At 40.8% G+C, this 14,375-nt stretch overlaps 1 protein-coding gene across 12 annotated transcripts in view; it reads right to left on the reverse strand.

Annotated features, from left to right (window-relative positions):
• LOC125430742 (ABI family member 3 binding protein) overlaps window positions 1-14,375 on the reverse strand; it is a 199,323-nt gene that overhangs the window by 118,556 nt on the left and 66,392 nt on the right. For all 12 annotated transcript variants that reach the window (XM_048492918.1, XM_048492926.1, XM_048492925.1 and 9 more), the window contains exons 3-6: window positions 11,662-11,730; window positions 9,944-10,076; window positions 6,846-7,027; window positions 410-471 (exon numbers count right to left, since the gene is read on the reverse strand). In XM_048492918.1, the coding sequence (XP_048348875.1) occupies window positions 410-471; window positions 6,846-7,027; window positions 9,944-10,076; window positions 11,662-11,730 (446 nt within the window). The remainder of the gene's footprint in view (window positions 1-409; window positions 472-6,845; window positions 7,028-9,943; window positions 10,077-11,661; window positions 11,731-14,375) is intronic.

Consider the following 14,375-nt stretch of genomic DNA (forward strand, 5'->3'; position numbering starts at 1 on the left):
TTATCTCAAACACTACCCATCTGTAAAAATGCAGATTATACAGGGAGAACAGTGTATCAAATATTCAAAAACAAAATAAGTAAGAACTGAGATATTCATCTGCAATAACATGACTGCTTTCTAACCTACATTTTAATCTACCATTTAAGTGGTTTATGTTTGACAGTCCTCATCTGAAAAGCAGGACAACTAAATTAAATTGCCTACGGAATTATCATGAAGAATTCCTTTTTGATTCTGGCGAACAAGAAGTCCATTTCTTTGATCAGGTTTACCGCACAAAGTGTGTACATGTTAACTAATTTTACTAGATTTTGTAAAACAGAAAAGCACCATCAGATTTGGCACATTTCATGTATTAGTAGTGTGGAAGTCATACTAAGCAATAGAAACTAGCTTAGTTGCATACCTGTGTTTGGATCTTGGGCAATTTGTTGTTATTCTGTAGATACCCATTTTCCTTGATTTTATCTGCCAAAAAAGAGGATTATGATAACAAAATTATTATATTTTCTTTAACAAAGGAAAAACAACAATTTTCAAATTTAATGGTTGTCTTTAAACTCTATCTCAGTATCTATGATTATGAGATACTGTTTGAATTCATTTTCCTATTTCTTTTTTAGTCTATGAACTCTTTAATGATTTCTAAGTTTTATGTGGCAAAAAGTCTAATACATTCAAAAGTTTAATACATTCAACAAAAGAATGGGCCCACGAGGATTTAAGGAGAAGGATCTCTGGGAGGGATCAAAAAAGGAAGAAGTGGCAGTAGAGGGGGGAACCTTCTTCAGGCATCCATAAAACTGGACCCATTTAAGCAATTAATGTGAATCTAGGACAGGGGCCTGCAACCTGTGGCTCTCCAGATGTTCATGGACTACAAATCCCGTCAGCCCCTGCCAGCATGGCCAATTGGCCATGCTGGCAGGGGCTGATGGGATTTGTAGTCCATGAACATCTGGAGAGCTGCAGGTTGCAGACCTCTGATCTAGGATGTCTTTTGTGTAGACTGATAGCTACTTTCAATGCAAACTTTGAGGCATTAGTTTAAAAAGTAGCTACCTCAGATCCCTGGATTGATTTCCCCATAGAAAACAATGGCCCTGAAATTCCATAATCCTTCTTTGTTTCAATGGTATGGCTTTACTGGCCATAGCCTTAAGCCTAACCACACTAGTATTTTTTAAATCTCCCTTTTCCCTTCTAAACCCACCCTACTTCTAGATTTTTTTAAAAAATTAATGCTGAATTATTAAAACATAAGAGGCCAAGGATTTAGTAACATTTGGATCATTATTCCTCAGAAGAGAGGAATAACTTTGATCTTCACTAAATAAAGGGTGCTCAAGTACCAATGTTCTCAAAATGGACTTCAGAAAATTGGCCTTTTAATTGAGGTGACATTATGGCATTTAAAATAAGAAAAACACAACAACCCCAGAACAGAATCCCAGATGTCAATACAAAACTTATACATCAGGAGTAATGAAGGGGGAAAGTCTTTTGAATCTCAGATCTAAAATTAACATGGATTTCCTCCCAGTGCACACCCCTAGTGGGACCCCCCCATTTTTAACCATTTCAATATTTTCATGCAATTTTTGGGTAAGACCTATCTCTGGGTGGTCCCATGGTTCAGATTGTTTAATCAACACATGAGCCACCAATGGTTGTTAGATATTTTACACCATAAAACGCAGCCCCAGAATTACCCAGGGCTGCTGTTGCGGGTGGGGGAGGGGCAAGTGAATTCACGCCCTGCGCACTGAGGAGTGCGAGACCAGGCCCCAGTCACGTGATGGGTCCCTGTCACGTGATGAGGTTGGGGCGTGTCACAACTTTAAAAGGCAGCACCGGCAAGGCCCTGGCTTCTTACAAGGCTCTCAAGGAGCAGATCCTGCCCTCCCACCCCTGGAGTAAGACTATTTCTGTGTCTTCTGTGTTAACTTATGTATTTATTTGTTTTGTCACAGCCCTGGCGAGGCTGGGCATAGCTGCACATCCTTTCTGGTGAGGCTGGGCTTGCACGCAAGACCTCCCCATGACTGGGGCCTCAATAAGAGGTCTATTGTATGGGGCAGACTTGGTAACACAAGCCGCAGAGGCTCTGCTTGGGAGTTTCCTACCCCTGGCAGTAAGGGGTGTCACCTAATGGGCCCACGCTCAGGTGGCACCTAGTAACTTGCTGTCCCAATTCCCCAGTAGGGATTGGGGGTGGCTCAGCATGCTTTTTGCCTGGCAACTAGGATATGCCTCTTATGCTCGCCCAGCTTCCTACGTTGATTTAATAAAACAGGCTGTGGCCAAGTTTATTCCAAAGAAACTGAGTTGGTGGTATTATTGGAGTAAGGCAGCCTCCGCACATCAGCATGCAAAAACTGCCCATTCTCTAAAGGAAATAAGCATTTACTAAAGGAAATTCTCTAAAGGAAATAAGCATTTATTTATTTTTTATTATTTATTTTGATATTTATTCTGTGGTTTTCTCCCCAAGGTAGTTTACAACATGATTATTTATTTCACAACCACTCTTTGGGGAAGTTTAGGCTGATAGACAGTGACTTGCCATAGTGCCCTTCCATGACAGAGTGGAGGTTTGAATCTTTTCCTCTCCTCACTCCCTGTCTCTCCCCCTTTTGTATTCTGCTCAGCTGGGCAGATCTCCCTCCCTTTCCCCTTTACTGCCCAAGAGTCTTGACTACACAGCCTGGAAAACCCACAATAACCAGTAAATGCTTTCATTTCATCATTGTCTTTTTCCACACTGCTGCCAGTTTTCAGGAGAAAGCAACAGATCCTGCAACACTAAATTGAATGACCCCTGCAGCACTGCCTTATGCCACCACTGGAGCCACTAAATTTGGCTTATTCCAGGGCCATTTGTGTTTTCCAGTTCCCTGACAGGAGTAGGGTTGCCAACTTCAGTTTGGGAAATCCTTGGAGAACTGGGAGTACAGCCTGGGGAGGCCAAGATTTAGGGAGGAAGGGAACTCATAGGGATATAATGTGATAAAAACTACTCTCCAAAACATTTGCTTTCTCCAGGGAAACTGATCTCTATAGTCTGATGACCAATTGTATTTCTGGGAAATCTGTACGCTCTAGCTGGAGGTTGGAAACCCTATATGGGAACCATCAAAAAGAAAATGCTCTCTGCAGTGGTCACCAGTTCAATGTAACATGAACTGCTGAAAATTCTGAGATGGATCTTAGCGAGGTACACATTGAAGAATGCCATGATCTGTTTAAGCTTAGTTGTCACAAATTCATTTTAGTCAAGATATTGTAATTTATCCAAAGCCTGGGCTAAACATTTATTACATCAAATAAGCTACTTTCCAGAACTCAGAATGCATAGGGACTTCCTATTTTATTCCATGATTGGGAAACATTCCACAGCAGGCACGAGAGTTTTCCGTAATGTGTGCCAAATATTTCACTTCTTATAATTGAAAATAAAAAATCTTTGTGCGCCATAATAAAACAAAGTAATCATAAGAGCCAAGATTTATTAAGTGAGTGGTCAGATAACTATCCCCCTAATAGCTTTACTCATTTAGATGAATGATGGGGAAGAGGGAATCTTCTACTTTTACAAAAAGGTACAGTGCCAAACAGTCCAGACTCTGTGGTTGCAGACTAGTACCAAAGAGGGCCTTTGGGTGTAGGAACTGTACCAGCTGATAGATACAATCAAAGCTTTTTATGTTTTTATGCATATCATGCATTTTTAATGTTTTTATGTATTTTGGAGATACAAATAATTCCAAATATTGCAAACAATCCCAACCGCTAATGTGTTCTGTTGATCACTGCATACATTTTATTTTCATATAAGTTTAGTATGTAGAGATTTATATAAGTTTAGCACATAGAGATAGGCTTGGACTCCATCTCAGGCATGAATGGATGTGAACTAATTAAACAGGATATACACTTTATTTCTGTTTTCCATGGCCTCTGGTCCTGCACAGTCATCATTCAGATGCAACAACAAACTAAGGAAATAAATCTGTGTGTGTGTGTGGGGGGGGGGAGGTGTTGTCCTCAGACTTTCCCCTTCCCTTCTCCAGTTAAGGTATTGGTTGACACATCAGCCTCTTATCAGAAGCATTGATTCAAGCTTGATCCTTACAAAAGCATTGATTCAAGCTTGATCCCGACAAAAATCAAAGAGTTTCTCTCTCTGATATCTCAAGGTCATGTTGTCTGCAGTTTCAGAGAGCAAAATAAGGAAAAAAGGGAGTTGACATAGGTGCTATTGAAGTTACTAGGCTTAGACGTTTCAGGCTTGAAATCCTGAGGAGGGAGTTTTACCTACACATTCTATTTCGTTAGCATAAGAACCCAATGGATAGGGGAAGATAACTTGCTTAATTAGGTTTTGTACGACTGCAAAGTACCTGGTCTCATGATGGCAACATGCCTGATTGGTTAGAACCCATTAGAAACATACTTGACTGCTTAAGGTCACCTGCTTAGCAACACATTTTATTGGTCAACTAGAATCATGCCAATGTGAGTTCTTTAGCATAAAGAAAGATTTGGTTTCATTCTGGTTTTTTATTATTGGGGGGGGGGCTTCATCTGGACTACATTTGTGTTTGTGTCACCTCTTGATTCTAGAGCAAGTGACCTTACTAGCCAGAGCACCTAACATGGACTTTGAAAACCTGTTTGGACTCTATCTATACTCTTTTCCACAAAAGTAGAATTGTAAATTAATCTGCCACTTCCTGGCAGAGTTGTATGGGGAAAAAATGACGGTTGGAGACAACTCCTTCTCTGGGCACCCCCCCCCCATGCCCAGGGGCGTGGCTCAGGGGCATGCCCCCGGGCTCCCTGTAGCCCAGCTTCTGCCCTCCCCAGAGCCTGGGGAGAGGAGGAGCCGAGCTGGCCTCCAGGGACGTGCTTTTAAAAGCCCAGAGGCCCCCAGCCCTGCCTTCGTGCTTTTAAAAGCACATCCCTGGAGCCCAGCTCCTGCTCCCACTATCCCTGGGGAGGGCACAAGCCGGGCTGCATGGAGGCTGGGAGGGAGGGTGTGCTGCAGTGGGCATGTGGGCACAAACTGTTTCGTCACATGGGAGGGTGACAGCAACTCCCACATGACCGAAAGGTGTGCGCCCAGGGACATGGGTGTCCCCCTGTCCCTCAGCCAGTACGCCCCTGCTTTCCGGATCTTCTTTGTTGTAGAATGCTCTCCTTAGGTCCTAGTGGTTACCTAGTTCTTATAGGTAGGCAATAGAACCCAAGGGGAGGGTTATACAAAAAAGGCGGTCCAGAAAGTGGTGGATGAATTTACAATTTTACTTTTATCTATGAGGAAAAAAGTATAGTCAGGTAACATCTTAGAGAACCAATGTTTGTAAAAGTATTGAGGTAATATCATCATTATTTTTCATTTTCATAGCTTTCATTATTTTATCCTTGCTGTTCCCTGCTCTTATATTGTATACTTTTGCATATTTCTTTAATAAATCATATCAAATTTTTTTGTGGGGTTCTTGAGTTTTGGACCTTCAAGCTGAATCCAGTATATTAACACTATTGGCTACTGCAACAACAGTGACTGTTTTTTAATAATTCAATTTGCAAGCATCCTACCTTGTAGAGCTGATTCTTGACCTTAGACCTGGGAGGGCTAGAGACTCAGTTCCTGGGTCTCTGACTGGTGGCTTAGTTAAGGGGACTGCTGGTAGCCTAGCATATTACCTCTGGTAATATTACCTCTAAGTTGTGAGGATTCACACTCCAGCAACTGCTGGTTTTGTTTTGACAACCTGACATCCTTAAAACAGTACTATATTTCACAGTAGCGCTTTAGCGACCAAGAGTATACTTCATCAGCAGTATCTGATGAAGGAAGCTTTGACTCTTAAAATCTTATACTCTGAAAATCTTGTTGGTCTCTAAGGTGCTACTGGACTTGAATCTAGTTGTTCTACAGCAGACCAACATAGCTACCCTCTAGTTTGAGCATTATGATTTATGCATTAAGTCTGAACAATGTTCTAATCTTGCAGAAGATTTTGGGGTATATTCTTGATGGTCAGTTCCAGATGTTGAACATCATTGCTATGCAACTTTGCATATCTTAAAATATGTTCAGCAGTCATTGGCTGTGCAATTTAGGGCTATGCAGTTAGAAAAAAACTTTGAAGTAAATTTGGATCTAGAGTTTGGGTACAGAATAGTTGTTGTGATCCTGATTTTTAGAAATGCTGTTATCTGTTCATGCTCCCCCCCCCCCACAGGTGTTTTTTCAAAACCATTATTTTTGTTCCCCCTGAAAGTCAGCTGAGAGGGGATGGAGAGAAGGAATGAGATGAAGCTTGCCTTGGAATTACCATGGTGGTATTATTACCACTGGAGGCTTCGCCTTGTTGCTGGCAAGATAGCCTCCTTGCTGGCTGCAGAGCCTACCCCCTCAGCCAGATTTTGTCAGGGAAATATACATGAGTTTGTCACATTTTAATCTCATAATTCTGCATGTTTAAACCAATAGGCTATTCAGTGAACATCATGGCTGAGCTGGGATTTGCTCTGGCTCCCCACAGTCCAAATCCAACACTACACCATAATAACTGTTACTAGAGTCAACAAGTTCTCAAATTTCTCAGAGTGTAAACATTGATTCACTGGGAATAGAAGAACAGCTTTGTGACTTTGGGGAATGTTGTGATGTCAGATTTGTGGGCAACAACCAGCGCTTTTACTGATTCATAATATGCAAAATGCAAGTTTTCAAATTCAAAATCTAAATGACTTTATAACTTGCCAGCAACTTGACCTTTTTTACTAGCTTATCTTAAAAGAAATTAGGAATGGTTGCAGTTACTTACAAGATCCAACTGTGTTGTGAGTCAAAGTCTTACTCCAGATGCCATTGTCTGTATTGTCCTTCACTCCAAATTCATAAATTATGTTGGGTTTCAAGTTGTCAACCACTGTTTCTGTAGTAGGGCAAAGCTGAAGAATCCACTTCTTGTTCTTATCCTTCTCTCTGTAGCGAACTGTATAAAATCTGTATAAAAGCAAGTGCATCTTTTTGATAAAAGAAAAATCAAAGAACATTTCAAATAAAACAATGTTTTGAATTTGAGGTTTATATAATGAGATAATAGATGACATTTTGTTCTTGAGCTTCCAGCAAAAAGTGAACTGAAATTTACTGCAGTAATTCTAGATATACTTGGTGAAAAAGTCTAATTTGGGCAGTGACCTTAGGGGGAGTCACTGCCCAAATAAGGAGCTCCCTCTGCCTCCCGGCTGGGTTTGAGTAAGCCCAGCCAGTTGGCAGGCAGAGGGAGCTCCTTATTTGGGCAGTGACTCCCCCGATGCCACTGGGCTTCCTTAAACCCAGTCAGGAGGCAGAGGGAGCTCCTTATTTGGGCAGTGACTCACCCTGATGTCACTGTCCAAATAAGGAGCTCCCTCTGCCTGCGACTGGCTGGGCTTACTCAAACCCCAGCTTCCCATCCTCAGCTTATATGCGAGTCAATAAGTTTTCCCAGATTCTCACCCTCAGCTTATACGCGAGTCAATAAGTTTTCCCAGATTTTGGTAGTAAAATTAGGTGCCTCGGCTTATACACGGATCGGTTTATACACAAGTATATACGGTATGTAAAATGTAATCCAGAAAAATAGATTCACACCAGAAGTATTTTTGGCATTGTTTTGTGACTACTTGTGACTGAGGGAAATTGTGTCCTGATTAGTTGGAGTTCTGTTTTATGTTTCTTTGATATGACTAAAAATAGGTTACAGCTTCTGAAGTTACCTTTGTTACATTGTATGTTTCATGTATTGTTGTTTGCACTTTTATCAGGGTTGTTCAAAGCTCTTACTACCTACAAAATAAATGTTTGAATGCTAAATTTTCCCAGTTACACATGTTTCCATGCAAATAGTAGAAGCCTTCGACCTAAAATGGGGGAGCTGGAGTACAGGGTTTTGAAGGAGGACATTGATATAGTGGGCATCACAGAGACATGGTGGAATGAGGAGAACCGGTGGGATGCTGAGTTATCCCTTACAGGCTCTACAAGGAAGGATAGGACAGGGTGTATCGGGGGTGGTGTTGCCCTCTACGTCAAAGAGAGCATAGTGTCACATAAAATAGACAATGCAAGGGGAGCTGATTCCCCTACAGAAGCACTGTGGATATCAATACCAGGTATGAAGGATAGTCTAATATTAGGAATATATTATTAGAAATATATTCCTAATATATAAATCCATACATAGTTAACATGATATCAAAACAATTTTATATCCAATTAAAGTACAATAATAATTTAAAAATAATAACATATTACTCACAGTGGCAACTAACAAATTTAAACCAACTAATAGGGTTCCAGCAAAAGACTCTATTGTAAGCTAAATGACATCTCTGACCCTATCATAATTTAAATTTACAGTAAACAGTCAAAGGGGATAGATTGGGAGGCCAGCAAAGTGGAAAAACCATAGCTGCCTCAACCAAAGGCCCAGCGGAACATCTCTGCCTTACAGGCAGAGGTGGGATCCAACCAGTTCTCACCACTTCTCTAGAAGTGGTTACTAATTTTTTTTGAGTGCCGAGAAGGGGTTACTAAAGCAATCTCCCTGCCCAATAGGGACCGGAAGTGCGTGTGTGCGGCAGCGCCATTGTTTGAATCCCACCACCATCGGAACCTGTTATTAAAATTTTTGAATCCCACCACTGCTTACAGGCCCCATTAAAGCAAGTCCTGCAGGGCTAAGAGCAATACCAGTGCTGACCTGCCTTAAGAACTCTGCTGTTTCAGAATGAAAGTTGTTTAAAGTCATTTGCTGGTAGTTTAATATAAATATATTTTGACTACCTGTTCTCTGTATAAGTTTTCACCTTAAACATATGCCTAATTTTCCTGGAAGAACAAGTGCAATCAAAATACATTTAATAATTAAAACTTGGTTTTGATTTTACTGCATAATTTTAGTAACTGATTAGCCTTAGAGTCCACCTGCTCTTAACCACTACACCAGACCTGGGCATTATACGGCCCGCGGGCCACATCCGGCCCCCCGGATGACCCTGACTGGCCCTCCTGCCTTGCTGGGGAGCGAGGCGTCTCTGAAAGCCCCACAGAAGCCGGTTCCCTTGGCTGCCAGCTTCTGCGGGGCTTTCAAAAGCGCCTCGCCCCCCTGCCTTTTGGCCCGGCCCTCCACAATATTTTCTGTTTCTTATGCGGCCCCATGGAAAAAATAATTGCCCACCCCTGCACTACACCATGGTGGCTATATTGTATATATACCAATAGCTGAGGCAAAGACCACATATATTCTGAAATAAGTTAATCTTCAAAGAATCTTTGAGAAAGGAGTTATCAAAGACAGAATCAGTGACACTGAAAATGTGTGAATATTCTCTGCTTTTAATATCCTCTTTCAAAGCAGCATTTGAAAGGATTCCTGAAAAACACTCCTCTCATCCAATACTTTCATTGCAGTTTTTCTTTTTGTTCCCTTATCTTCTGCAGCTGCTCAAATACCATTTTTCTTGTTTGCATTCAGAAACCTGGCTTCGTTTGTTCACAGAGCTATTTGATCCAGTTGGCAGTGATAATCTGCATGCTTTTGTTTATGACGATATCATCAACCAAATTGCATGGGTAACCATAGCCAAAAAGACTGAACAGAATTGTGGGCAATGCAAAAGAAGGAAAATATATGCATAAATGAACAGTATTGAGTCAGCGTAAAGGTGATTTTAACGAGTTATGGAATTGCTAAAGCTGGAGACACTGGCACGCACAAAAACAAAACATGAAGTGAGATATGTGGTTTCAAATTTAAGCCCAAGCTGTAGTTACTGATCTTACTTAGTAATTGCTGCTTGAATTTAAATTTAAATCAATAGCACTTGAATTTAAATTAGTATTCATCACAAGGTGTAGTGCTGAGTTATTTACCTGTCATTTGCACAGTTATTCATTGTGATCCAGTCATGCTTTGGGTTGATTAAGACTCCCCAAGACAAGAAGACAGAAGTTGGAGTTAAAGTGCCTATTACCAACTGGAGGGGCTTTGGAGTCTTTGTTTGACCTGAAGAAGAAAAGTACAGAAAATTTCATACACATATAAAGTTCTTTAACTTGCAACATACATATCTCACGTATATAGGAATTATCAAGGCAAATACAGTCCACTGGCCACTTGTAGTATGCAAAATCACCCGATCAGATGTTGATGTTTAGATTCTGTTCCTGGAGGGAACAGGACCCTTTTGCAGGCTTGTTTAGCCCCCAGAGAGGCTAGCATCCATGAAAAGTTGCATGCAGGAGGTCCCTTTTTATATAGGAAAAACTTTTAAGAGATGTTCTGTGTTGGTCCACAAGCTCAGGGTCCGTCTGACCCCCATGTGTGAAGAAAGTGTACATATTCCTTTAAATTTACTTAGAGATCATCTGTCTTGAATACTGGGTCTTTTATGAGGTAACCATTTGGTTTTACTAGGTCGTTTACAATGCAACCATTGGCCCTCACTAAAGTTGTAAACTGTGTCTGTGTTTAGTTTAAGTGGTGTTATTCTTGAGATAACAGAACTGGTTAATTCCCATGAATGCTCAGATGAAGGGGGGGGTGTCATCTTCCTCTTTATCTAGAGGATTCAACTCTATTCCACACCCAATTGGTTAATTACTGATCAAGTGGTCTAGATGAGCCAATTCCATAAAAACCTTGGGAAAAAACAAGGGGAAAAAGCGGATTCTCCTTTGCCCCTTCCGCACATGCAGAATAATGCACTTTTAATCCACTTTCAATGCAATTTGCAGCTGGATTTTACTGTGCGGAATAGCCAAATCCACTTGCAAACAATTGTGAAAGTCGATTGAAAGTGCATTATTCTGCATATGCTTGAGATTCTTCTTGTTTTTGTTGTCCTTATTCTTACTACTCTTCTGCCTTAGGGTGAATAGCCTTGTATTGTATTGCATTGTATTGTTTCTTTTTTACTTGGAACTATGTAGAGCTGAGAGAGAACTGATTTTATCATTTCTTTTTCTTTCTTTTTAATAAAAATTTAAAAATCTCAGCTGTTTGAGAGTATCTGGATAAAGAACACAGGTCTTGGTATGTTACTGGTAAGGCACACAGCTTTGGGTAACCTTTTCACACCGCTAAGGATAGTGACTTGTTAGCAATGTCGAACTGAAAGTGTTGTAGAAAAAACTGCAGGTCCCTTGCATGCAGTCTCTTGTAGATGGCTGCTCTTCCATGGAGTTGAATAGAGAAGGGGTAGGTCTTATGTTATCCTTGGAGTCTTCAATGCAGGTGCCATGGACAGGACCTTGATGTGCAGAGAAAGTAGGTAGTTGACTGTTTCATTGTTTTCTAGCACACTGCCCTTCCCTTCTATTTTTCTTAGTAAAGTTTATTTAAGCTAACCAGCAGCAGCTGTGATTATTTGCTCTGGTAACAATTTTATATTTTTACACCAACAATTTCTGAATGTGGACATCTTTTCCTTAATGATTGTGGGAAATTATGGCATTCCAAACAAACAAAATTGCTGAAATATGGCTATCATTATTTTTAATTAGCTATTGATTGCCCACATCATCTGTCATATCAATTGAAAAAAATGTTTATTTCTCCTTCTGGTGTTTATGGAAAAACATTACATTACCTGAGCAGGATTTCCTGTAATTTGGAACAGGTGCTGGCCTCACTGCAATCAAGTATCTTGGCTCTGCATCTGTAAAAAATTTGTTTGATTATTTGTAAAATTCAATAAATGAAATAAAAACCTCTATTTAAACTTGATTTAAAAACCTTTAATAACCAAGATATGTATCATTTTCTTTTTTTATTGGTTACAATAAAAATTTATTGGTTACAGCATGATTAAACATTATTTCAATAGGTTTTTAAAATAGATCAGGAACTACACCAACAAATTACAAATATGCATATTGTGCTTTTGGAACAGAAGTGTACAATATGTCTTCTGATGGAAAAATAGAGAGGAGCAAAAATCAGGAGTCAAAGAAAGCTAAAAGGCCTGAATACAATAATGGGCAAACTACTTTTATATTGCAATTATCCGGGAGTTTGTTATACAGTGGAAAGGGGATGCCAAACATAGTCAGACACTCACTGTAGACTTTAAGATAGCTGATTTCAGTAAACTTAGGGAACTACTGAGTGTGATCCTGCAGTTAAGAATACTAAAAGAGAAGGGAATTTCTTAAAAGTGAGATCTTGAAGGCACAATTTCAAACAGTTTCAATTAGGAGGAAAAATGGGAGATGTCTAAGGAAACCAGGATGGATATCTAAAGAATTTTCAACTTTCAACTGAGCTGAGATTTAAAAGGGACATGTACAAGTAATGGAAAAAGAGGGAAAGCACCCAGGAGGAATTCAAGCAAACATGTATGGTGAAACGAAGAAAAGCTAAAGGGCAGAAAGAGCTCAGGATTATCAGAGCGGTTAAAAGCAATTCAAAAAGGCTTTTTTTGTTATGTTTGCATCAAAAGGAAGAAATAGGATATGATAGGGTCACTGTGTGGAGAACATGGCAACATAATAACAGGGGACAGAGAAAAGACAGAACTACACAGAACTTTACTGTGGTCTTATCCCAAAAGGAAAACAGTGGTCAGACGGGGGAAATGGAACAGAAGATGCAGTAGGGAGATTCAGCGCTGAAATAAATAAAGAGGTAGTACAGGAATACCTGGAATTCAAATCTCCAGGCCTGATAAACTTTATTCTGGGTCGGATATTTATAGAACTGGCAAAAGTAATGTCAAAACCACTGACAGACAGTGCAGTTGAAGGCTGGAGAGTAGGGCTCACCCCCATTTTCAATCTCAACATGGAGGTTGGGTGTGGGGCTGGCCCCAAGGCCCACCTCCACAATAAGGGGGAATTAGCAGGAGCCCATTTGAGTGTGGCTGGAGCCAGGCTTGGATCTAGCTCTAACCTGCAGGATGGATCAAAGCTTGATCCCAGTCATGTTCAGACTGAAGCTGATGGTTCTGGAGCCTTTAGCTTTATACTTTTGACTCCAGCCCCTAAGCTCCATCTCCAGACGGAACTTGGAGGGTGGATCCAACAGTATAAAGCTAGAGGGATTGAGAGCAGCCAGCCTCACTCTGACCTTGACTGAGGCCAGATTTGGATCAGGTTTGCAGCTCAGATCTGGGTCTAAGCCTGGCTTTAACTGGGCTCAAACAGGGGCCTTTCTGTTCCCATCTTCACATGGAGATCAGGTGTGGCACACCCAACTTGCACATGGAGATGGGGGCAGGGTGAGTCCGGCTGGCCTCATTCATAATCTCCTTGAGGAGATGGGGGTGGGGCAAGTCACACTGCCAGTCCTCAAGTACGCTCTCAAATGGGGAGTTCATGACCAGGATGCAGTTGGAGGGGTGGCTGCAAAATGCATCACCTAGAAGTGGGATCCAGGGCTTAAGACCCACCTTCCCCCCTAAGTAGCTAATACCCCAGAGGAGAGGGTCAGAATTGAATGTGACCTGGACAGATTATAGAGCTGGTCCAAAACTAATAAAATGAACTTCAACAGAGATGAATGTAACATACTTCACTTAGGAAGAAAAAACGAAATGCACTGATATAGGATGGGTGGGACCTGGCTTGTTTGACTTAAGTACTTAAGTCCATATAGCCATTTACATAATCACAGGCAAATTTTCCTTATTACAAATAATTGTGAGTATCCAAAAATGCTCTGTTCTAATAATCTATTTTCCTTTCTTTTATAGATACAGTGAAATTCCTGCTTGGTCCAAAAGCTCGTCAACTTGCCAGATCTCTGCCATTTGCAAGCCGGAGTCTGCCCTCAGAGCTTGTTGTGCATGCTCCATGCTCTTTCTGGAGAGAGCAGACTGTTTCTATTCCTGGAACTGGTAGCTGCTCATCAGTTCTAGGGAGCCTGTATTTACATCCATGTGACTGATAGGATCTACCCACATGATATAAACAAACATAGACATAACAATGCTCAGAACTTTTGTTCATAAACACATAAGTAACTGATCTAGTTCTTGGTGAACATGTTGAACAGCAAAATCTTGGACCTACTGAAATTAACAGTATTCATGAGCAGCAGCACCTCAAGTACACTGTGGACTTTCAGATTATACTTTTGCTAAGCTTTAATGACAACAGCAGTCTTGCACTGCCATGCACAGATGGTGCATCAGCCTAAATTAGCAAAACACTCTTTTGGTCATAGCTATCTGAGGTTCCAGAAACAAAGTTTGGCCTGGTATAACATTTTCAAAAAGACTGTAACTGTTTCCAAGATCTGCATTTTCCCTGGCAATAGGTCTTCTGAACTTCATACCAACATCCTGTGTCTTGTTTGAACTTC

This window comes from Sphaerodactylus townsendi, linkage group LG04 (assembly GCF_021028975.2).
Source record: "Sphaerodactylus townsendi isolate TG3544 linkage group LG04, MPM_Stown_v2.3, whole genome shotgun sequence".
In the NCBI taxonomy this organism is placed as follows: Eukaryota; Metazoa; Chordata; class Lepidosauria; order Squamata; family Sphaerodactylidae; genus Sphaerodactylus; species Sphaerodactylus townsendi.